Raw genomic sequence first — 25,575 nt, forward strand, 5'->3', positions numbered from 1 at the left:
CTTTCCTTGAGGAGGGGCGCGTGTTATTCTGCCACATTTAGCTGGAGGATGCACTGATATTAAAATATGTTTGACTTGATGACGACTGCAGCAATGACTTTCTGTTCATGCTGTATTCATGCAGAATTGCACCAGCTGACTCAGAGCCATTGTTGTCACCTCACTGCCGTCTGTAACTTTGAAATATTTTGTAAGTCCAGCATGCACAGTGTTCAGTTATCCCCCAGCGTTGTGTCGTCTGCAAAAACCTGTTTGTTTGCTACCTTGCTTCACATTTTTGCAGCGTGGTGATGTGTCCTCGAGCAAAAACACCAACACGTCCAGCAGCTACACGAATCCTATGTGTCCGTAATTTAATTATCGGTGCCTTTGTTTACTTTAAATGTCTAACAACCCTCAAGTTTAAGCAGCAGCGAGGTTTGTTCCTTTGAGCGTCACACGCACAAATATTCCGCGCGCTTTAAGTTCGAAAAGATGCTCGTTGATGATGGCCGGGAGACTTGATGCGAGCTTATGTTTTTAGTGCAGTTCTGAGTGTTCGTGGCGTCTCTCCTGGCCTCTCTGTGAGGACAGTTGTGGTGATGACGCATAATCTGAAAGTACAGATGAGCCCACTGGCTCTCTGTGGACACTGATACACTGTGGCACCCAGAAGAAAAATTAACAAATGCCCCCCCTTCTTTATTTTTGGTTTGGCGTCCTTACTCAGAAGTGTTGCACATGTTATCTGAGCGCGTTGGACTGTAGATCTGAGCTTTTGGGACACTAAACAGCTGACTGTCCGCTGCAGAACTGGCTCGTTTTTGGTTTATTTGTTTTTGCAGAATTCCAGCGCTGCTAGTTTGCATGTTTTTACCTGAAGTGTGCAACAGCTTAATACCTTTTTTGGGATTTTAGGACAGATTGGGTATATTTATTGTGCCCTACTTGCACCAGAGAAACTTTTTCTATGTATTTCAGTAGTTTTATAACGTCGTTCTATAATTTTCTAGTTCCAAGCTGCCCACTTATCTGCTTTTTACTCCTATTCGAAAGCCGCTTGCATTTTTAGAAACCACACAGACGGCTGAAAAAAGCTCAAACATAAAGTATCACGACCGCTTGGAAGTATTTAAACTTTTATCAAAAGTACACGGCGCTCCAAACAGGTTTTTGGGAGCCATTTAGCACCAGCAAAAGCTGTGACTAGTTCTTCCTACAAGCATCTGTTTAGCACTACTAGCTAAATAAGAGACATAGGAGTGTTTTTGTGAATGCATTACACAACAAATGTTAAAATTGTGCAGTATGTGGGCATCACGTGGAAACGCAGGGAAAGATTTCGTCAACGAGGGAAAAAAGAAAGAAGCTTAAACGCGAGTCTGACGCCTCGCGGGTCTCGGAACGGGCTATCGGCTGGCTCGCACGTTGTACAAAAGTACCATTGTACCAGGAGAAGGTGCAGTCTATAAAGCGGCTCTTCCTTGGCACAGAGCGTTTCAGTCTGTCCATTAGCTGTATACCCAGTTGTCGGACTGGAGTGGGTTGACTTGGACGAGGCCTGTCTAAATCGCTTCAGCACATATCAGCCCAGGAACAATCTCTCCTCTGTCTGATCCTCTTGGCACCACTCCACGCTGATCCTCCCACGGTCTCTCTCTCTTATGATTATTTTATCATTTTAAATTCTTTATGCCGCATTGCCGTGGCACCGGCCCCGCTAGAGCAGAGTGACGCGTTGGCCATACAGTACATTCACACTACAGTTATTTGGACGGCGCTCCGGTGTGGCTCTGTCCCGGTCCCTCGGTTGGATTCTGCTCGTCCATTAGTGCCATCTGTGCCTTCATGCGCCGTCTGTGAGGGCCCCGTTGACGCCAAAACGATTGGCATTTCTCTGGAACAACCAGAGGGACGGTGCCCAGAGCTTTTAGCTGCCAATGATGTGCACTTATTCTGACAAAACCAGCGAGGATGGGGGTGAGTGGAAGCAAGCGGGAGGCCTGGGCAGGAAACAGCTGCACCTACAGTACTGCTGCTTCCGGAGATATTGTTTATCTCTGCAGCGAGAAACGCGCGATGCAGAGGCTGTGCGTGTCAGACGTTTAGCTGGTGCTTTAAGCACGATGATCAGCTGCGTGCTTGAACAGGTACAGATTAGCACCTGCTTACCAACAAGCTCGTCCTCATCATCAGGTGGTTAAACCTAATTTAACCGAGCGCAGACCTCAAATGTTTGCTGACATGTATTTGTGCATTAAAACTACACCTTTTCTGCAGGAAACTGAAAGGTTGCCTTGCCTGCAGAGTAGTTTTTTAGCTTTATTTGCAAGTAAACCGATCACACATGCAAGAAGTTAGACGTGAAAGTGGCTGTTCCTCTTTTTTCTCGCAGACTTCTTGGAGATTTTGATGTAGTGTTCATAGTTTTTCTGCCAAGTCGGGTAAAAAAGGAGCTACGAAAAGCTGAGGTTATCCCATCAGCATGGACCCAGTAGGAGATACATCTGTCTGCTAAATGTCAGGCTTCAAAGTGTTCGTTTGATGTGTGCGCAGAAAAAATTAGGCTTGAAAGTTGTGATAACTTTGCCGTTGAAGTCATCTGTAATACAAAATGAACACGTGGACTGTGAGAGACAGTAGAAGCAGTAGTGTGGGGATGTGCATGAGATGATCGTGCACGAGGCATGAAAACAAAACCAAAGAAGTGAAGAAAAACTAAGAGGGCGAGCACACAGCAGCCAGGAGTGAGAGCGAAAGATGCAAGTGTGCCAGCAACAGTTGTATTGTCTGGAAACACTGGGCGAGGAAGGGGCTGGGGTCTTCACAGCGTAAACGCATCTGTTTTATCGCCTCCGGGTCGCGGCGGAGGGCGGAAAACAGAGGAAAATAAAGGCTAGTGTGTAACTGAGACGTGCAAAAGCTCGACTGCTGTGAGTTTGATGCACAGAGAAGAAACATTAACAAAAAAATCTACAATCTAGATTCTTGTTCATGTTAAATGGATCAGTTCTTAACTATAACAGCTCTCAGATTTCTGCAGATCTGATCTGTAGATCTGATCTTTTGACTTTGGCCGCTGACTTGCTGTAACGGTTAGAAAACGAACTCTGCTGCAAGATGCTCCCGATCCGATCGACACAGTTTTCAAAGTTGCAGCAGAAACGTAAAAAAAGAAGCAGCCCAAACAACTCGACCTTTTTCTTTTCTGCCTTCAGATTTTCTTTTCCGCTGAAATATTCTCCTGTCTGCAAGAAATGGGAGCCAGCAATGCTCTGACAGTCTGCAGACCATATGCTGCTGCCTGTTAGCGTAACTTTTTTACCGCAAGCTGTCACTCACTCCCTCTCTGCTCCCAGGGTCAGTCGAGTAGCCATCAGAGCCCGATTTCCCATCATCCACCGCTTTATTCACAGAGAAGCGAAGCGGCGTCGCAGCTTGAAAACCCATGAAATATAAATATAGTGTAGAGAATTCAACTTTATCGTCATGCAATTTCAACTGCAAATGCTAGTTACTGAATTATTAAAGATGTCTGAATGTATATATCAGTACTACACAGACGTTTAATTCCAGCACAGTCGCTGTGGTGCACCCGTGCTTTTGTTGTGCGTGTACAATGACAATAAAGGGCTATTCTGTTCTATTCATTCTGTTCTATGCTAATGTATTAGGGGCTTGCATTAGAACAGCAGTGGATCATTGTCGTGTTTCTGGAGACAACATCTTAGGAGCTTCTTTTATTGTCTTGCTGAGGGAGGCTGCAGCCATCGGGGAGTGCCCCAGGTTTCTCAGCAGAGCTCTGTATCATCAGTGTGATGATGAATAGAATTAACAGAAGGTGTCCGTGATATTTAAAGATTCACAGAATATGTTCTCGGTTATTTGGAGATTCTGGGCGGAGCCTTTCTGTGTGCACGTTCTCCTGTGTTTGTGTGGGTTTTTCCGGGTACTCCAGCTTCCTCCCACAGTCCAAAGGCATGCAGTTAGTGGGGTTAGGTTCATTGGTAGCACTAAATTGCCCATATATGTGAATGTGAACCTGTTCAGGCACCCCCACGACCCTCATAAGGACAACTGGAGGAGAATGAATGGATGGAGCGGATATCACAGCAGACGTGATGCAGTCTACAGTCTCTTTGGGACTAAAGTTAACATGGGATGTGCAGTTTCTGCACTTTTGGTTTGCAATAGGTTTTTTTTCTGGTGTGAATTAGACTCCTTGGACTTTGTGCTAACATTTTCTCCTTTCTACCCACTGATTCCTTGTTGAAAATGTATTTCAGGAAGTGTTTTCTGTGCAAAACCTTGGTACACACAAATATTGATCCATTAAAGTAAATTGCAGCATATGCAGGACTTCAGACTTGACATGGTTCGGTTTTTAAAACACAGTATTGTTGGACAAAGATGTGGAACCAGCAGTAAAGTCAAACTGAAACAAAGTATAAGGCAGAAACAATGACTTTGATATTTTATGGATGTGTGTCTCAAATTTTTGCTGAGGGTCCCATATGTGACCGGTTCATCAAGAATTTGTACACCACTTTTGACGTTGAGGAATTTGACTAGTTAACAGAACTCTGCCCTCAACCATATCCGACACTTGTGGGATGTATTCAGAGTTTAACACCCAGCGTCAGTGTTGGATCTTTTACTGAAAGGAAGCAAATTCCAGCGGCCAGCTTAGTCCAGAGAACGGATGTTGTTACAGGAGCACACAATCCAGTCTGTGCTTTATCTGTCTGCATACTTTTGACCATGCATTTAGCACTTAGCACTTAGCACCTCCTACGCTGGGCGGCGCATCGGGCAGCTAGTGATCTCCATCGATGTCGGTCAGCAGCGACTGCTTCAGCTTCGTCCCAGGCAACAGTTCTCAGATCGTCCATGAATGTTCAACGCCATGCGGTCTTTGGTCGGCCTTGCTTTCGCTTGCCAGTGCGTGGACGCCATGTCACGGCAATCTTAGCTGGGCGATGAGGGGGTAGGCGTAAAATATGGCCCGCGGGCGGGTGCTCTTCGTAGGACCTCCTCATTTGTTATTCGGTCCCGGTAGGAAATTCTCAGGATTCGCCGCAGGCCACGTTGTTGAAGCACGTTCAGGTGTTGAATAGTTGCACTTGTTGAGCGCCAGGTTTCACTAGCGTAAAGTGCCGTAGGGAAGACGATAGAGTTCAGTAGTCTGATCTGGACCCTAACATTCAGGGAGGTCGAGTTCCAAATAAGTTGGAGATGTCGCAGGACACCAACTGCCTTCCCTGCTCTGGCGTCGACCATGCATTTGCACGTTTTTGGTAGTGACACAGAAGCTTAATGAGTATCAAAGTGCGTGTAGTGTTGCGGCTCACTGCACTATAGTGTTTGCGTATACGCACAGCTCTTAAGGCCGTTAAGTAAGAACGGAAACTCTTTCCTGTTTTGGAACTTTCCTCCTGAAAGTCGCACTTTTTCGCCAGCTTCTTCCGAGCTATCTGCTAAACTTCACAGCAGCACTGAAGGGAGTTACAGTTTTTTCCTCCAATGTACCTTATGTGCTTGTGTAATCTTTATTCATTTCTTTACAATCAGTAGAAATGCCCGAGTTGTCAGCGAGCATCATGTATTTGGCCGAGTCTCAGGTGGCTCTGATTTCCCAGCAGGCCAGATGGCAGTGCTGTGTGGGCAGCGTATATGTGTGTGTCTGTCTTTGAGCATGTGTGTGTGTGTGGACGAGGGGCTGTGAGAAGAGGGCCAGCAGCCTCATGAAGGGAGGATTGCTCACACTCTGGCTCTGTCCTCTGTCCCCGTGCAGCTGTGCTTCTCCGTCCAACTTGAACTTTTAATTTGTTCAATATGTGGCAGAGGACACCGAGTAAAACAGAACACATGTCTGGTGGCTGAGGCTCGACAGGCAGGGACTCGAAGGGGAGGATGACACCGCGCGGAGTTGTTTTTTAACATGTCGAAGTCTGCTGCTTCCGGGAGATCGTGGATTTCATAAGGGAATAGTTCACACCTTTTTTTTTTTTAAAATCAAGTGTTTGCTTTCTTGTACTTGGGTTTGAACCAACGCTGCACAAATACACAAGGTGGCTGCGTGTTCTTAAAAGTCTCAAACATTTACTAATAAAAAACTTAAAAAGTATTAAATCGATTTGAGTTCACGTCAAGTGGATATGTTTTCAAGTTTGTAGGAATGCCACCGTGTAAATTCCAGCACACGGTGGTGTTAGTTAAAGTTTATACGGACTCTTCTGGCCTGTTTGTCTAACGCTTAATTCACGTAGCTTAAACATCTTAAAAATACAAAAATCTCATCCTGCAGGTCTCTGAGACAAACTATATTTGCTCCTGCTTTAGACTAGGGCTGCCACGATTAGTCGACTATCAAAATCGTCGATGACTGATTTAATAGTCGACGCGTCGTTTGAAGCTTTGTAAGATCCCAAAAGACACAGGAATAAGTAGTAGGATTTAAGAGTGTAATAACGGACTGAAACAGAAGATGGCAGCACTGCATGTACAAGGATGCCAGCTGCCGTTAAACCCCGAAGAAGAAGTAGCTCCGTCCCCGAATTCATAGCGCAGCCCAGCTCCGTTTCCAACAATGGCGGCAGCTAGTAAGTTTTAATATTACTCTTATTATTCTTTCTGGGTCACAAAATAAACGTTTAACATATTTTCAGGTGAGAATGTAGCTGTGTAAACCTCAAATATCTGCTCTGTTTATCAAGGCGTCACATATTTTCAAAAGCACTCTGATGTTTTCGGAGATGTCTGTTAGCCACTAGCTCGATAGCTTGCCGGGGGCTAGGCTAACTAGAGCCGTGAGAACACCGGACTCCCAGCAAATCATTCGCTACTCAGGTTAAACATATATAAGTCACTTAGATAACTTAAAAATGTTATTGTTTGACTTTTTTTAGTATTTTATTTGTTCCTGAGTAAATCGGTTTGGCTGAGATTAAAGTTATAGTTTTTACACAGCTGAATAAATGTCAAGCAGACAGCTGATTATCAGAAGTGTGAGATGCTCAAGAATTTACTCCGGTGTCCCGTTATATTTTAGATAGCAAGGAGTTTATTAAACTTCACCGAAACAATCTGCAAATTTCATTAAAATTTAATAAACTATCATCTTGTCTTTATTTTTAGTTAGCACATACCTTAAACACTTAAAGCTGTAAGCTAATGATAGTTATATAAGAGCAGATGCTGCTGGTGCAATAAGCTGTACACTGTACGTCCAAATGGATGATGATCTGATTAGTCGACTATCAAAATAATCGTTTGTGGCAGCCCTACTTTAGACGCACTGATACAGTCTGATTCTGCATTATTGACTCAGTTAAATTTTCCTGTTTTTTAATAACAAATAAATTGAAATTGTTATAAAACACAACAGATTAAGTTAAGTTCTCTTCAGATCACTGCTGTCAGCGTGATTTTAAAAGTGGATGTTTACATTTTTGTTGGGCTCACAGAAGTCTTAAATAAGGTTTAAGAAAAGAGCTTAAATTAAGTTAAATCAAGTTAATCCAGAATGTAACTCAGGAAACAACAACATGGTCACATGGTATCGGATTTATCTGTTTTTGGTGTTTTGTTTATGAAAACTCAGCAGATTACTAAAACTAAGCAGCTTATAGCTTAGTTCAGAAACCCTAAAGAATTGATTCCTTGATTTTTTTGAACATGGAAAGAAACTTTGCATTCATCTTTCATAAAATTCTGTCCCTGAAGAACCTTCGTATTTATTAGTTAACAGGATACCCAGTGAATCCACATCTGCTGGATGGTAGCATATATGCATCCCTGTACAGCATCTACTTAAAGTCAAAGCGTGAAGTGTAGCAGTCTCACGAAAGAAGAAGAAATCACTGGTGTCTAATCCTTACTTCATATTATCTCATTCAAAACATATTGATATAAAGATGAGCCGTGAATCAATCAGGAAAGTTATCAGTGTTTGTTATCGATATCTCTGACCCAGAGAGGGAACACGGACTCGGGATCATGACAGGAATATTAAAATAGTCATTGAATTAGTCTTAAAGTGCATATTTATCCTTGATCTCATCAGGCTGGTGTGTAATGCACTGCAATGCAAAGGCAGTAAGGCCCTTTAATACAAAGGAGGAGGGGGGGGGGGGGGAGCAGTTCAAATGTGGTGCACTGATATTAGTTTCCTGCACAAACAGAAGAAACATAAAAAATATGTCCTGAGCAAACTCTGCAAGCTAAAGCTAAAATGTCGTAAGTCTCTCACCAATATGTAATTTAATTTGAGAGAATGATCTTCACACAATAGTGAAATAGTTCAGAGAGGATATCAGGTAATATTTTGGCTTTTACACTGAACCTCGGGGGACTCCTGTGGTTTCTGGAGGAAGGATGTTTACCTCGTCTGGGTTGAGGCCTCGGTGTGACGGACTAGTCGTACTTGTTCATCCCAGAGACGTGCCGTTGATTTGTGGTGTGGTATCTGCTTCGCGGAAATGTAGTTGTTTTTTTTTTACCATCAGGGCCTCATGAGCCTATACTGGTGTTTTTAAAAGTTATCTTTGACTTTATGACTTTGTGTCGTTTCTGGGATGCTTAGGACTCATATTGCACTGCTGGAAATAGTTTATTTTGATGCATATGCTGCTTTTTTGCAAATTTGCAGTATAATATTTATTTTCGTTTTTCCTGCAGTATATGAAAATTGGTGTATTTCAAAAATAAAACTATGAAGACACTCAAAATAAATTTCCTGTGGTGGGAAACTATTTTGTGCAACTTTTTTGTATTTACAGTTTTGAGGGATAAGCCTCTTAAATTTATCTAACTAGAAATATATGTTAAAAAAACAAAAACGATTTTCAATTTTTTTGTAGTTTATTGCACGTTTTTGCAATTTATGTAATTACTATGCACTTAATGCAGACATATTATTAAAATCTGGGCTATAATGGTTGTATTGATGTATATCAACTTGAAATGCTCCCAAAAATGGCTCCACAGCATGTAAAAATATAATATAAGCTCTGGTGGACTTGGTTCTATGGTAGGTCTTAAAGGGTTAAAGTAACATGCACGCGAAGTGTAGTTTTATTTTTCATCTCTCTGAGGCAGCAGCACGACTGTTGGACAGTCTCCTCACTTTTATTTTGATAGTTTAGTTCCTGATGACCACCTGTGGTACTTAACATTTAACAAACACACTGTTAAATTCGCTGTCGTTGCTGTATTCAGACTCATGTAGTCGTCTCTGATCTCTCCTCTCTCGGTCGGACAGACTTTAACTCATCATCTTGAGCTGCAGAGCAGTAAAGAAACTTTATCACCAGCTCGGGTTCAAGATGGTGGAGGTGGTGTCCGAAAACAGGATCAGGAAGTTACCTGAGGAAGCTGATTGTTGCTTTGTTATTTATTGTTACAAAGCATTTATGATATTATCTAAAAATGTATTAAAAGATTTTGTGTGCACATGTTACTGCTTCATATACAGCGAAGATGTTTCATTGGGACAAGTCTCTTATTTAGTGGTTTAAATTCTGCAGACGATCGATGGATACAATATTAGTGTCAGAAACATTTGTCGCAGTCGTGTTGGACGTCTGATCTTTCTCATTGTTAGGGTCACTACTCTGACACATGATGCCCGAGCGTGCATCACGAAAAACCGCGGCCTGACCTCGTGCCACACGTGGTCACTGTAAGAGAAATGCAACATGCATAACTGTACGCGAGTACTTTGCAGTAAGAATTTGCTGCTCAGCTTATTAACATTTTGTCTCAACCAGAGACGAGTGTTGGAATAATGAGTGATGAGTGTTGCTGTTGGATTAAGTAAGCCCTAGATTAACTAAGCTACTGTATACGCTGCAAAGCCCTAATGTGGGAAAAAAGTCTCTGTTCTGGTAATAAAATCTTTCAAAGCCTGTAGCTTATCACTGCAAAATAAGCATCTTGCAACTGGATTACAACTCTCATGCTTGCAAGTGTTTTCACACTACAGTCCAGATGGGAGATTCGTTCTGTAACCTAAATGGATTCTTCTTTTCGTGCATCTTTTTTTTTGGTTTCTGATATTGTAAATGTGACAAACTATACAATCAATTAATACACCAAGCCAATACAAACATTTGGAAAGCAGCTAATTCTCCATCAGCTGTGTTTATTTCCAGCAATCTCCCAAAAACAACGACGGAAAAACATTTCAAACTTGTTCTGACAAACCCAAGTTTTTCTTTAGCTTCTAAATCGTTGATGGTTTACAAGTTATTTGCTTAATTAGTGCAAGAAAGTCTGGAATGCATGCTTAGGTTTGTTATTCCAGCCAACAGGGGGACCCAGAAAGTTGTCAAGGTGTCACCCTTGTCGCGCGTGTCCCAAAACCCTGCACATTCAGCGCCTAATGTGTAGGAAAGTATTCAGCAGTGAACGGAAAATAATATTTTCCGCTTCTTTAGTGAAATGAAAGCCGGGTCCGCAGCTGTGCCGGCTTACTAAAAGCATTTCATGCGCAAACATTTCAAACGCTTCAGATTCCAGGTTCATCTGTGTTCATGTCAACAGCCGACACAGTTCACTCTAAATAAGTTTGCAAGGACCCGAGTGATTGTGTGCAGGTATTGCTTTTAACCCTTTAAGACCTACCATAGAGAAGTCCGCCAGAGCTTATATTATATTTTTACATGCTGTGGAGCCATTTTTGGGAGCATTTCAAGTTGCTATGCATCAATACAACCATTACAGCCTAAATTATAATAATATGTCTGCATTAAGTGCATAGTAATTACATAAATTGCAAAAAAGTGCAATAAACTACAAAAAAATTGAAAATCGTTTTTGTTTTTTTAACATATATTTCTAGTTAGAGAAATTTAAGAGGCTTATCCCTCAAAACTGTAAATACAAAAAAGTTGCACAAAATAGTTTCCCACCACAGGAAATTTATTTTAAGTGTCTTCATAGTTTTATTTTTGAAATACACCAATTTTTATATCTTGCAGGAAAAACGAAAATTAATATTATAATGCAAATTTGCAAAAAAGCAGCATATGCATCAAAATAAACTATTTCCAGCAGTGCAATATGAGTTTTTGCAAAGCCATATGTGGAAGGAAACTGTGACCTAGGACAAGCTGATGGCATAAGATGTAAGTACAACTCATATGTTTCATATGCAAAAAAAATGATTGCGCTAGCTTACGTGGTTGCAGAGCTACCGGGATTTAAAAGTAGTTGCGCAAAACGGAGCGTGCCCGCTCTGACCGGTTTTAAAGGGTTAAATAGAAAGTTGACTCTGGAAACAGTTGCAGTGCACACGCACACACACACACACACACACACACACAAGTTATGAAAGCCAAAGCTTTCTGAGGTTATGTGACATTTCTTGAAGAGTTTACACAACCTTACAGACTTTGTTGATTCAAGTCATCCCCTCTCCAAGTTGATGTCAGTAGTCAATGCATATATACATGCAAACATACAGTATACAAATGCAAACACTGAAATAATAAAAAGGTAGACAGGGACACCTTAAATATTGCAGTTTCATATTACTGAAAGGCACCGAGATGTAAAACAGGAGAGCTGTGAAGTTTAAACCTCACGCAGACATGTGGCAGCCAATCTGTGGTTCGAAAATGCACGACTCGAGTACAAAAAGAAGGGAAAGTACTGCTCCTTAAATTCCCTGTTAGTTTCCTGAAGCTTTGCCGGTTATCATTTGCAGGCTCGTTTAATAGCAAGAAAAAAAAAAATCGCAGAGTTTAGTCGCCACTAACAGTTTGCAGAATCTCACAACCTCGTGCAGCAGAGATCTTCAAAGAGTTGTGGGGGACTCGAGCTGCTCAGGGTGTGAACGCCGCGAGAGATGAGAGTCAGAATCACACATACGAACACACGCACACCAATTCACTTCTGGAGCTGCGCCTCGAGTAACGAGCCGACGGTCCAAGTGACAAATGTGTCGTCTGAGGACCGGACGAACGTGGACCTCTGCGGCTCCTCTCCGCACGCCGTGGCCTCCTAACACAGTTGCGGCGTAGGTGGCGACAGCCCCAATCAGATTATTATTCCTTCCACTTTGGAAGTTTTTGTTCTCGTGTCTTGCAGAACAAAACTGTGAGTAAATGATGCGTAAATCCTTAGATTTTTATGGTGTTTTACCTCCATGATCACAACCTTAAAGCATTTATTTTGTTTATTTATTATATTTATTAATTTATTGCTGTTTCCATTAGTTTCAATAGAAAGCCAGCGGGTTGTCTGTAATGAACCTTATTAATCAGTCTTCTTGGATTTGATGACCCTCTCTGACCCACTCCCCCTTCCTCTCCACCTCCCCGTCTGACTAATCCGACCGTCCATCCGCGGTCACGCCGCCGTCCGTCTGATGAGCCGTCACCGACGCTGCGCGCTGACATATTCAGACTATTGTTCTGCGGCTGCGGGTGGCACAGGTGGGCCTCCGTCTCTCCAACATGGCCCAGTTACAATGCAGCGCTCCCTGCCAAGTCAGGCCCCGTTCATCCGGGAACAGGGGAACTGGAATGGGTTTGACCGTATTGTGCTGCACCTGCTTCGCCCTCGCTCCATATCCCCCTGCTTCGCCTGCCATTCTGCCACTGCAGAGAGCGCTCCTTCCCTCGCAAGCCCCCGCGACGTAAAACCCCGTAAAATCCGCTGAACTTAGCCGCTCTGATGGCCGCGGCCAAAACAGCATCTGATGTGCCTTATTTGTTGACTGTGTGAGATTAGTTGCAGAGGGTACACGTCGAGGGGCTTATCATGCAGAGATGGAGCAAAGCCCCCACCCCTCCACCAAACACCCACCAGCCTTGCCAAATAATGAGAAATGGAAGAATCTCCAGCTTGTCTAAAGCCCTTGTCACAGTCGGTCCGTGCACACTTCTGCTCCCGAGCCAGACTGTAGAGCAGATACTGTAAGAGCTCCGGGACCAGAGGAGCTGGCTGCTGAGCTCCACATTCAGCAGGCAGCTCGGGAGCCAAAGTCCTGGTCATTTTTTGTCCGCCGTGCCTCAATAGGAAGCATCCACCTGGACGGCGTTAGGCCTGCGTGTGAAAGAATGTGCTTTTGTTTCCACAGAAGGAGAAAGAAGCAGCTGTAGCGCTCGAACGTGTGCACGTGTCGCCGCGTCGGTACAAATGCAGCGCAGGAAATGAATCGGGGCCTTTCAGATGAAATCTTCAAAGCGTTTCAGCTGCCTGTGTTGAAAAGCAGGAATAAAATGTTCATCTACTCTTTGCTGCTGTGAGGCAGTGAGCTGCTCTTCCTGCAGAGCAATGCAGCCGTGCAGAAATCCTGATTTTGTAAACCCTGCCAGCTGCAGTACCTGTTCATGAGTTTTGCAGGACTTGCATAAAAAGCAGGCTGTTTTTCTTCTTCTTTAAGCTCATAAATCCCATAAAGGTTTGATTTCGGGATTATTTTCCAGAAAAAATCAAATGTACAGAACTCAATCGACCATGTTAACGATGGGATTACAGAAGCTTTCCACACAGGCAGCCCAGGAGCGCCGTCGACCTCAGAAAGTTAAGGGTCCAAACTGTACTCTTGTTATCATTGAATGTGTGAATTGACCAGTCGCCAAACTTAAACGCCAAAAACTCCATGCAGAAGATCAGGAGATTGGTCTGTGACCTGTGACCTCTCGGCCTGTGTTCGAACCAGATCTCTCGCCTTTCAGAGGGCGAGCTTTGCGTAATAAAGAATCGGTGAAATTCCAGAACAACCCAGTAAAACAATGAGTGAAAGACAAATTTCACAGCTAGCATCAGTGAATGAAGTGTAGCTGAGCACCTGGATGATGCTGGAGTCAGGCTAGAGGAAGCTGAGAGAGAGAGGAGGCTCACGCAGGCAGAGATGTGAGGCTGACGGGCTGCTGGGGATTCGCTGTGCGAGAGCTCCCTCTTGGTGCCAGTCAGCCTACTGTTAGTGAGCAGGGCGCTGCCGCACAGAGGCTCAGGCAAAGCTGCAAACACACACAAGATAAAACAATGCACAGGGACGACTGAGATCTTTTATTTTGAGCTTTATTTTTAAAGCTCTGCTGCAGGGTCACCAGTTGATTCTTCGCCTGATTGAAGCTGAGACAAAGATTTCAGCTCAGTGTAGATTTTGTTTCACTTGATTTATTCTGAACATCCATCCTGGTGTGTTTACACTCTGTGTGTGTTTATGAAAATCTTCTTCAGTTTGTTTTATTTGTGCGTGGGGAAGGGGATTGTTTTGTGAGACCTATATCAGTATTTTATAATATAATCGCAATATTGATCGATTTATTTTGCTGTCTGAATTATACTTTTCTTTCCTTTTTTACCAATTTAAAGAATATATAATATGTATAGAAATATCTCCCACAGGAATACGTGTTTTCAAATTATGCAAATTCAAAATCAAAATCAAATGCAAATCATTTTATTTAATATTCAGACATTTTTAAAAAAAATGTGGACGTTTATTACTAAAGTTTTAATCCTCTCGGTGTGTGTGTGTCATTTTCAGGGCCGGTGTATTAACTTCAGCCGCGTGCAGCACGTGTAAAACAGAAGAAGAAGAACTACTGTGTGAAAACCAGCATGTGCTGATCGCTGTGGACAAGAGAAGAATTTCAGGTTGTTCTCAAAGACGTGTAGCCCTGCAGCTAAAACCACTATCTGTTCGCTCTGCTTCACTCTGCACAAAGTTTCCCCCTCTGGTTCTTTTTCCTCTCTGCAGTTTTAAAAACGGGGAGAACGACAGCGCTTTAATTTTCATTTATTAAGTTATTTACTAGATTTTCCTCAAACCAAATCTTTTTATTTAATAAAAAAAGGCCAAAGCAGGAACGCGGCCCCAGAACGTAGCACTCAGACACGGTTAGCTTTTCATGCGCACCAAAGGCTTAACATATTCTGACCATATTGCAGCTTCTGTGAAAAACCTCATTTCGTGGACACAGACAGAAGCTATCTTTAAAAAAAAAAGAAAAAAACACGGAGGAAGGGGCTGTTTGCCTTTGGCGTGGAAGTCGGAATAATCCCAGCGGGCCTCGCAAGTGCAGAAGTCCACTGCCTTTTGGCAATGTCTCATCACGACTCCTCTCCAACTTCGGCAGCGCCGGGTGCCTGGCGGCTGCCCTTTGACTGGCTTATCTTGTCATTTTAACACTGAGAAGTGCACACGCATGACAAATTGTAGACAGGATGCCCCAAGGTATTGGAAGGCACCAAGACTTTGCCCTTTAGTTTTTTGTTTTTTTTTAATACACCTTCCTTTCATCATGCACTCGGGACAAGGAAATTAATAGAGCGTTATCCGACCGCAGGACAGCCTCCTGACCGGGGTGATCTCCAGCTAGGTTTGAGGGATTGATGCCTTTAAGACCTTGACATGGCGCTTGGTGTTTTTTGCCCCTGTTTTCAGTTCAGTCTGCTCCCTGCTCAGTAAGGCGTAGCACATCACAAACCATAAACAGGCCTATCAGTTAAGAGTTTTAAGATATAGATGCGGCTTCCTCGACGCCGCCCGACTCTCCGTCTCAATCCTCCGAGGGCTCCCGAGCCGCGTCGCGACTCGCTAGTTCGCTCAGCGGCGGAATATCAAAGTTTAATTAAAATAATTAAAGGCAACAGCAAGCAGCAGCCTGTGAAGACCTGGCTGTCTGTTTTTTATGCCTTTTGACATTGAATGACCTATTACCGCGTTATTCACAGGAAAAAGAGGACACGGCGACGGTGCACCGCGTCCAAAACGTAAACCCAAAGCAGCGGATGCGATGGACGGATAAGTATTGTTCATTTCCAGAAATTATTTCGTCCCCCTCCCCTTCCTCCGCCCCAGCCCAAAAAGGAAGGGATATGTACTTAAATATATTGTGGATTTCTCAAGCGCGCTGTCACGACGCCAATCCCAAATGATGTTAGTGTGAGCGGAAACACTGTGGGGGAGGAAAGGGGGCAGCAGCTGAAGAAAAAGGCTCGAATGATCCAGTCACTTTGGATACCGTACTTCAGACGCAAAATGGATATTCGAGTCGAAACCTGACAAAGCGTGCCGGCTTTGACGGGAAGCGGTATAGACAATGACCAGTGGCTGGGTCAGTGGGATGTCTCTGTGCAAGCAGGGAAGCTTATCAAATGACACTAAAAATAAGTTCAACAACCATCAAGTTTGAGGGGGAACGGGCGAGCGTCTCGCATTCGGTGGGCACGAGGGCGCGCGAGACGGGCGGCGAGCAGCGCGCCGGACTAATTATTCCTTTGTTTCCTCTCCGTCCCGATCGGAGGGACATAAATAATTCCGAATCGAATCCTCGGGGTGCGCTGGTATTTATGTTCGACTTAAACGCTTTTAGCCTCTTGCATAATTTCGCAGGCTGACATTTAATAGGCTCGTCAGCTCCGGACTTGCAGGGGACGGAGAAATTTTAGCACTTAGATGTTGTCTTTATGTAGCGACCGAGAGCACGGGAATATTATTAACCCAAACTAATGAGATATTTACATAGCAGTCACAACACAACTCATCCTGCTTACAGCATGTCACAAGTCACCGCTGCGTCCCCGCCCCACACCACATATTGTTGTACATTTAAAGGTAACAAATCAAATTTGCTTGTACCTCTCTGTAAATTAATGCTTTTTTTTTCTTTTTTTTAATAAATGCAAGTATTTTTGTACTTTTTTAAAACATCTTCACAACTTTAAACTTCACATTTTGATTTTTGTCCACTTTTAACAAATTCCGGCTTCGGTTCGATATGCATGCACGACTTTCTGTATCGGCTCATTTCATGTGCAGAATTGTAAATTATCATTTTAATATCACGTCTTTATTTTATATTCACGTAGAACCTTAAAGAAGTTCGACTCACGTTCGTGTGAGCCGCTGCATCTTTTTTGGTTTTAAAGCTTTTCTGAGTTTTACACTGTTTTTATTTTTAATCTGATTTATTTCTGTCACTGTTGTACTCTGCAGTCTGTTGTATCAAATATACATTCAATAAAAAAGTGAACAGTGTTTTTGTGTGTGTGTTTCTTCCTCTTTCTCTTTAACACATGTGTGCTGGTAGGGGTGGTCATGCTAAAGGCTATCTTTAATTGGGCCCTTACAGATTTATAGGGCCCGACAGGGAACATGATTATACAGAGTGTGTGTGGACAGAGTGGACAGTGTGCAGCCTCTCCCCCTGTGAAGTCAGTCACCGGAGGCACCACACACACACACACACACACACAAAATCCCTTCAAGGTCTTCAACGCCCCAAAAATGAGGTCTTCCATTTAGTAAAAAATATGCGCTCGTACACCTTCTGCTTTATCCACATTTGCATGCTGTGACAAGATGCCAGCTGAGGTGTGTGTATGTGTGTGTACGGGTCAGTTTGTGTGTGTGTGTGTGTGTGTGTAGGCTGTATATACAATAAGCCCTCCGCCATGTTGAGGAAGGATTTGTTGTGTCATGAAAACACTTTTTTTCTTAGTTTAGATGCTTCACTCATGAGTGTCGTTCAGCAAAATCTGATTTTTAATGTCCTTTCTGGTATTTTAAACATCGAGAAATAATCTTGTGCAGTCCACGAGTCAGTTTTGAAGTACAGTAAAGATGTTACTTATTCATAAAACTGAAATTGTCTTCAGATGCCAGAATTTTCTTAGTAAAACCCTTTTTTTTAAATGAATCAACTTTTTTTAACGTTACAAATGAACCAAAATACTCTCAGCTGTTCACATGAGGTTGTAAAGTCATAACAACTGTGTTTGTGTTGTTGGTTTGTTTTGTTTTTTTCTAGAAAATAATAAAAAACCAATCAAGTCAAATTTCATGAAACTTGATGTAGAGGTGGAGGATGAACAAATCTATTCAAACGGCACAAACGAGGCGCAGTTTATTTAAACCTGCATGTCTGGACTTCAAGCTTTTACTTAATCTATCAAAAGTAAAAGTCAGCAGAATGTTGTTAAAGTACTGAACAGACCCGCACGCTGTTTACTGAATTTATAAACGTAGCAGCGATCATCATCTCACAGTCGAACAAGATCTTTAAAGAGTCTCGGTTTCTTTTTCCTCTGAAACAAAAACACAGGATTAAGACGAATTAACCCTGTGATTTAATTTAATTGTAATTATTTATTATATCCTTATAGAGCGATTTTTTTGTCGTCTGCCTGTGAGATCAGATTAACTTTGTTGATCCCACACAAAGGAATTAAAGGAAAAGCAGTGTCCGTGTTCAGGAAAAATAAGTAGATGGAAGATGATGCCACTGGGGAATTAATGTTTTCTGAATAACTGACTAATCAATCGTTAAAATTAAAAGTATTCAAAACGTCCCCAGTTATATAATCACAACACACACAAATGCATTGACACATCATGTCATAGTCTGATCATTTCCTTTCAAGTAACTGAAATCTGACAGTTTTTACAAAGACACTGAAGAAAAACTCACTTTTAATTGTTGATTAGTCAAAAAGATTTTCTTTTAAAGAAAAGCCTCTACATGCAGCATAATTCAATAATGAACTAAATCACGAGAAGACTCTCGCCCCTTCGCTTAGCTTTTAGAAAACAGAGACATTAGAAATCATCTTTTTCCTAAAAAATGAAATCGCACAACTCTACAAACAGCTTTAGTGAAATATCAGCTCGTCTGCTCTGTTTACCGTTGTGCTTAGGACGGCAGCTACACGCGGGGTTGTTTTAAACAGAGCAGGCTGCAGGAAGCACTTGGTGATAATCTGACTTTAGTATTCAGCCCATAAAAGTTGACATTTCTAGACTGAAGTCTGGTGTATGGTAACGACTCCCTCCACAGGCTGGCCTCTGATTTTAAACTGCACACATCAGGTATTTATATAAAACACATTGAAATAAAGGAATGAATTAAAAGATAATAACTACAGGCATGACTGATCTAACTGCAGGTAAAGATGTGGTGATGATCAAAATTACATTTTTGCATTTTAATTGTTTTGTTTTTTTAATACTAGCAAATTAATTTGCTGCTGTTTCAAACACGATGCACTTTCATTTTGTTAATTTATAAAGTTTTTTTTCCGTCTTCCTGCATTTTGCACGATGAATTTCCTCCTTTATTCTTTTTTTCTCGGTTTGTGTTCATCAGTAACGAACGCTGTGCAAGATCACATAAAAATGTGAGTCCGAGTTTCTAGCAAACACCAGCTGAATGTCTTCACACAGAAGGGGTAAAAAAAAATCACTTGAGATGAAATAAGTCCAACGATCGAGTTGGCTACCCTTCTGGGAAAATTGAGCCGTCATCAAAGCTCCCAACAAGATCTAAAAAGCCTTTTTTTTATCATTATGAAGGCTGTGTAGCCATTGATGTGTCTTAAATAAAAACAATAAAACACATAAATGAAAAGAAGAAGAAGAAAAAACAAAATGCAACCGCAGCGATGCCGAGTTTGTCTTCCAAAAACACTCTTCACACATTTTCCACTCATCTGCTTTATTGCCTTTACTTCACTGAAGCCGCTTTATATACCATGCTGTCATTCAAGCTTATACATCATGTGCTATGTAAATGGACTCGGTGCATATGAACACACTGCTATACTAGAACAAACAAAATAGTTTGGAGATGAAAAGACATCTGAGAGGAGAATAAAGCAGCCGATTTACCCAAAAGATGTCGTGTGTTTAAAGAAGCTTAGATGCTGCACATATTCTTCATTTTAGCAGGAAAGAAATTCACAAATGCGTTACAAAACAGAAACATGAAGCGCCGTAGAGGAGAAGTGAATTTCGGTGGTAATTTTCTGACTGAACGCTGGAAAATTTCACATCCTTCCACTGTAGCGGCGTCTGCCTGCAATTCACTATTGTACTTCAGATGGAAACTAACGTCGTGCTTGGAATAAAAGTGGCACATGAGGACAGCGGCATCCGAAGGTCTTTGCATTCTTCTATTTTTATATTAGCGCTTGCAGCCAAGAAAACAGCAAGCAAACTCCTAAATCCATCCTGATCTGTGCCACAAGGTTCTGTTTTCACAATTTGATGGAGGGGGCTTAGCTGCCATAAAATTTCAACCTCCACTTCCCCTGATAAAGTTTCTCTGGCAGGCAGCGAATGGACTTAAGCAGCTGTTGCCCCCCGAAAGCCCGTCTGGCTTCCCAGGTTATCCAGATTTGCACAGTTGTCTCTGAAATTCGGGTAACTGTGGGATCAAATGCTGCAGCGCTGTACAGCCGCTAACCTTTCAAAGCCCGAACCCAGACTCTGTCAGATCCAGAGGGCCGTCCATCCGCCCTAAGAACAGCTTGTTAGAGTTGACAATTGATTTTATGCATTGTATTTCCGAAAGCATTACAACTAAATCCCCTTCTCAGGCGATATGGAGGGCTGCTGTTCACTGACGGCTATGGAAAATGCAGGTGGGAGGATTAGGAGAGCTTGACGGTTTGGGATTTCAGAGCTTTATCTTGATGCTCTTTCCTGTGAGCTTGCTGTGAATTTTTAAGCCCAATATACTATATATGCTGATAAAGATTTAGGACTCCTGTAAGATGATTAGAGTGTCGGTAATGGTGTACATTTATTTCAAGAGAACAGCAAAGTAGTGGGAAGCCACATATATGTAATGCAAGTCATAAAGCTTTAATGTGACGGAAGAGAAGGAAATACGTTTTGTGATTTTACAGTGGCTTTAAGTGAATGTGGAAAACTGAGATGGAAGGTGCAACTACAGTGACTCAGTTCTCTTAAATGATGTTATCCATCAAGACGAAAGCTCCGGGGCTTACAAACAAAGTGCCAAAAACATCATTTCACGTAGGTACCCGTGATAAAATACTTTCTGATTGTGCGTTTGACTTTTGTTTTGTTTTGTTTTTAATAAATAAGCCATTTGAACATTAGAAAGGCCTAAATCTGTGCATTACTACATAAAGAGTCACTTTCAGCTACAGGTGGGTGCCATTTGCTTTACCTACCCTAGTTTCAGTTACGTCTTGTTTGTGTTTGATGCATTTTGGAATGTTTCAATGCAACTATTTGTCATATATGGCTTCCCATGCACTAATAGCACATTTTTTGGTGGTGAGGCTTTTTTTCTGTGTTTCTGTGTACCACCTAAAGGGGACCAGTATAGAACTGGGGTGGGGAACTCTGGGCTTCAAGGGCCGGTCCTGCAGGTTTTAGATCTCACCCTGGGTCTACACGCCTAAATCACATGATTAGTTCATTACTAGGCCTCTGCAGAACTTCAAGACATGTTGAGGAGGTAATTTAGCCATTTGAATCAGCTGTGTTGGATCAAGGACCCTGCAGGATGTGGCCGTGAGACCTGGAGTTGCCCACCCCTGGTATAGAAAGTGCTTCTCACCCCCATCTGGTCAGGGTGAATGGCTGCCCCTCCATGAGCCTGGTTCTGCTGGAGATTTCTTCCTGTTAAAAGGGAGGTTTTTGTTCCCACTGTCGCCAAATGCTTGCTCATACAGGGTCATCTGATTTCTCTGTATTGTTCTATACCTTAGAATATAAAGCATATCGGCACTGTATACATTGAACTAAATTGCAGAAATGTTTGGGGGGCACTTGGCAGAAGTCTGATTCAACAGAAGTCTACAGTCTTCATGTCCATAGTCTTATCGGATATAATATCATGTTAAGTTTACATTAGAGTCAGAAAGGACAATTAAACAGGAAATGTGATTGACAATTACGCCATGAGTCTGCAGTCTTACTGTTTTTGTACAGTCGACCCAACCCTTGGTCATTTAATTACAAAACTCCAAAATGGTGAGGGCATTTATTTCATATACAGTCAATTATTAGCTGTAAACCAGCCGATTGTTCCCAGGCGGATAAAATACATCCAAAAATGTGCTCTGGCGGCACGTTGGTTTTCAGTCAGGTCCCTCACGTAGCTTCACAAAAGATAAAGCTATCACAGTGGCTATGTCCATCTTTATTAAACATTCAGTGTCCTTTGGATGCTCCTTGCTAATGCTAACAAGCTAAGTTAGCTAAGTTAGCAAGTTAGCTAAGTTAGCAAGTTAGCTAAGTTAGCTAACAGCATTTTTATTTAAATAGCCTGAGGCTCCAAAACGGACAAAATGTTAAAATAAAATCAGGTTTAAAAACAGGACTCCGTACACCAGTGAGTAATATCAAGTTGGTTTTGTCTATTTTTCTTATTTAAGTTCTATATGAGTTCTATAACTGAATTTCCCGGAGGAACCCACCCGAGGGATTAATCTAATCAATCTATAGTCTGTCGTTTCAGAGTGTTTTGCATCATTTTGCATCATGTGTGAAAAAATGGTTAAAAAACAAAATACCATCTTGTATTTGACATAACATTTCAGTTGCCAAAATAGTTTAACACACATGCAGCCCTGTTAATGTTTAACCGTCTAATCAAAACAGGACTTAATGCATATCAACCCTTAAAGTATACTAGTACAAAAAACAAGTTCTAACTGTTAAATTCATTTAAATTAACATATGTACCATCTTTAAACAAAGATTAGTCGAGTAGAGGTCTACGAACTCTAAGTTCTTGTAAAGTGGTTCATGTTTATACATTAAAAGGCCATTTTAATTTAGTGTAGATACAGGAAATTTCTTTATAAAAGTCTTGAAGTAACAAACATTTAATGCCATTTGCCATTTCATTGGCTACAGTTAAGAAAACCTTTCCATTTACCACTCAGGTGAAGTGACATGATAAGCAGGAGTTCCTGTGGAGTCTGCGTGTGCTTAGAGTGTGTGTTTAAAGTAAATCTCTATGATCAGTTTGCAAACGTGATAAATATTAAGCTAAGACTCTGGCAGTGGTGAGCGACATGACAAAAATCTTGTGTTGCTTTTTGAAATCGCTTGTGTGAAGTGTTTTTGAAGCTGTTCTAAAATGAGCAGATGGCCAACACATGCAAAAGGTTACGGATGCCGTTTCTGTGCTTTGTTTCCCTCTCCAACCTATTTCTACTTATGCGGGGGGAGCTCTTTTCACAGTAGCCGGCATTTGCACCTACATTTGGGCCGTGCTACGTGAAGCTCCTGCTAGGTATGAAATAATGATGGCACAATATGTGTGTTGAAGCTCCACGGGGGCATATGTTGAGTCAGGCGGCCAGGGAGAGATCACCTGTCCGGCCGGAGGGGTCGGCAGGCCGTCTGGAGCCTGATAATGATAAACCTCCAACATACTGGCTGTCAGCTCATGGCAGGTCTTCTTTGAGCAGAAGATCCACGCAGGCAGCCGCGGTCGCTTCTGCTCCACGTCTGAACCCATACTGACCCACTACCCGCACTGATGGATGGCCCTCTGAGCCAATCGCGTGGGGCTCTGGGAGCCTGGGCTGAACCGATGGGGGTGGAGCTGCAGCAGACCCGGGTCGAGTCACCTTGCCAGCAGCGCTCTGCGTTGCACTTTAATGAAGGCAGAGGGGAACATTGGCTGGAGGTGTTTGTATGTAATCATGTCACATTTCCAAAGAGGCATGAGCAGAAGAGGCAGCAGATCGCCTCTGACTTCTCCAGCAGATGTTTGGAAATGGTGCTAATGTAGTGGATTATGTCTGTGGGTGAGCAAGCAGTGAGAAGCTCTGATACTAATGAGAACTGAGTTAACTTTGGTGAAATGTGCTTTTGATTTCCTGCACAAAGAAATACACGAGGTAAGCAGTGGTGGTGCTTCACTTTGCTGTTTCTCTGTAGTCTGTTACGTCTGGGGGGATTTACTCATATATCACACATGCCTGCTTTGTAAAAGTGTGCTTACTTTCCTACATGATAAACAATAAATTATGCTCCAACACAACAACACATGCAAGCAGACGGGTATAAAATGACTGAAGAGACCAAACGTGTTATGTGCTCTCCTTTAGCTTTTAGTCTTTTTTTAGTGTTACTTTCTTTCTTGTATCTAGTATTTATCTATTAATATCTGTTAGTTGTCTCTGTTTTATTCACTTCCTGTTTTTTTCCTTCTGTGTGCTCATCAGTGGATGATTTTCTCCACCTGTGTCTTGTTTCATAAGCCCTCTGAGTAAATACCCCTTTGTCTTCGGCTTGTCTTCTAGCGTCTCTCCTCTTTTCCCAGTTTCAAGGTCTGTGCTTTTTATTGTTTTATACTGAGCTTTTAGTAATCAGCGCTCAATAAAAGGCACTTTTTGCCCCGTTCTTGTTCCTTCTACCTCCGAACTGATCTTGACGCTCCTGTGAGATTATAATATTATCTTATGCCATGTCATGCCCCTAATTAAGGATTGTGAAGCTATTATGTAGTTTTAGTTTGCATTATTCTCCTGAATTAGAAGAAGGTGATAACGATTACATTTGTTAAACTGATTTGTATTACATTGGACTGCTGATTTATTGTGAATGAATGATATTGTTTATGATGCATTATACTGCTGAGTTATAAGAAATACTGTTTTCAGAGAGTCAGGACCTTGCTTTTTCTGATAGTAGAGGAGACGGAGCACATTCCACGGGAGCTTCACTCCCACCGTTGTTAAAGGCAGACAAAATAGGGAGCCAAGGCCATAAGTCAGGCACGCTAGGAGTTAGAAAAATGTGAATGTTTAGGCTTTTACGACTAGGTGGGGGTCAACAGTGGCTATAAGAGTTTGAGTAATGCTCCACCATTTGGAGATCGATGCTGTCTGTGTGCAGTGTTCATCTCCCCACACGTGTGTTCATTAAAATCATTGTTTGACCGAAACTCTTCTGGACCATTATTGTTTTTGTGCTCACCCTCAATATCTGAACCCATAACACTCCATAAGAGGAAAGATTGTGACCTGAATGTCTTGCATGTTTGGTAATCCATGTAAGGAAATCCCAGAGTTGATTCAGTTCAAAGATCCAACAACCATTATTTGCAAAATGAAAACCATTATTGTGGATATGATTTGAAGTTAACAACTGAGGCTATAAGCTCACCAGAAAAGTGTTTACTGATGTCACAGATGCCGCCATTATTTACCCACAGACTTTTAGTGGGGTTTCCCCGGCTCGCCATTAGAAAGCTTCAGTTTGCAGATGTCCGAGCTCACATGGAGAAACTAAAAATAACCCCAGTTGACCAGTCAAAGGTCTTGTTGACTCCATTTGGTGTTAGTAATTGCCTGGAGTTGCACATTAAGTGCGTTATTGGGAAACCTTCTGCATTTTACATTTCAACAGAAGTAGCTCTCTCTTACTTTGAATGGATTTGAAATAGAAACTGTATGTGTATGAATGCAGGGAGCTCAAGCAAAATACGGTTATAGCACAGTGAAACGTTATCCTGCAGAGAGGTGTGTTGGGTCGATCACACTCCTAGTGAGTTACAATCAACTTTTTATGGCAGTTTAACTGAATAAAACTTTGACATGTCAGGAAAAAGTGGTTTAAACTTAGCGACCTGCAGTAGATTCAAAGTGTGAAGATGAAGCCTTCACAGTTTGGGACCTTTATGGGGTACAGGCCATCCAAGACGTTTATCCTCCAAGCTCAGTGAAAAAATGTTTTGGGTCCAAAAGAGAAAAACCAAGGATTAACCTTCCAGTAGCTAAAACTAGCTTTTTGTACAGGCTACAGTATTAACAAGAGATTTCCAAAAATACCATCTGACTTCTTTAAGTGCATGTGTT

General features: G+C 42.1%; 1 protein-coding gene across 1 annotated transcript in view; it reads left to right on the top strand.

The window, feature by feature from the left end:
- Window positions 1-25,155, top strand: part of antxr2a (ANTXR cell adhesion molecule 2a) — a 101,609-nt gene extending 76,454 nt beyond the window's left edge. The window contains exon 17 of the mRNA XM_085180310.1: window positions 14,486-25,155. Coding sequence (XP_085036436.1) covers window positions 14,486-14,524 — 39 coding nt within the window. The 3' untranslated portion in view covers window positions 14,525-25,155. The remainder of the gene's footprint in view (window positions 1-14,485) is intronic.
- The last annotated feature ends 420 nt before the right edge of the window (window positions 25,156-25,575 follow it).

Source organism: Neolamprologus multifasciatus, chromosome 12 (assembly GCF_963576455.1).
Source record: "Neolamprologus multifasciatus chromosome 12, fNeoMul1.2, whole genome shotgun sequence".
NCBI classification, from domain to species: Eukaryota; Metazoa; Chordata; class Actinopteri; order Cichliformes; family Cichlidae; genus Neolamprologus; species Neolamprologus multifasciatus.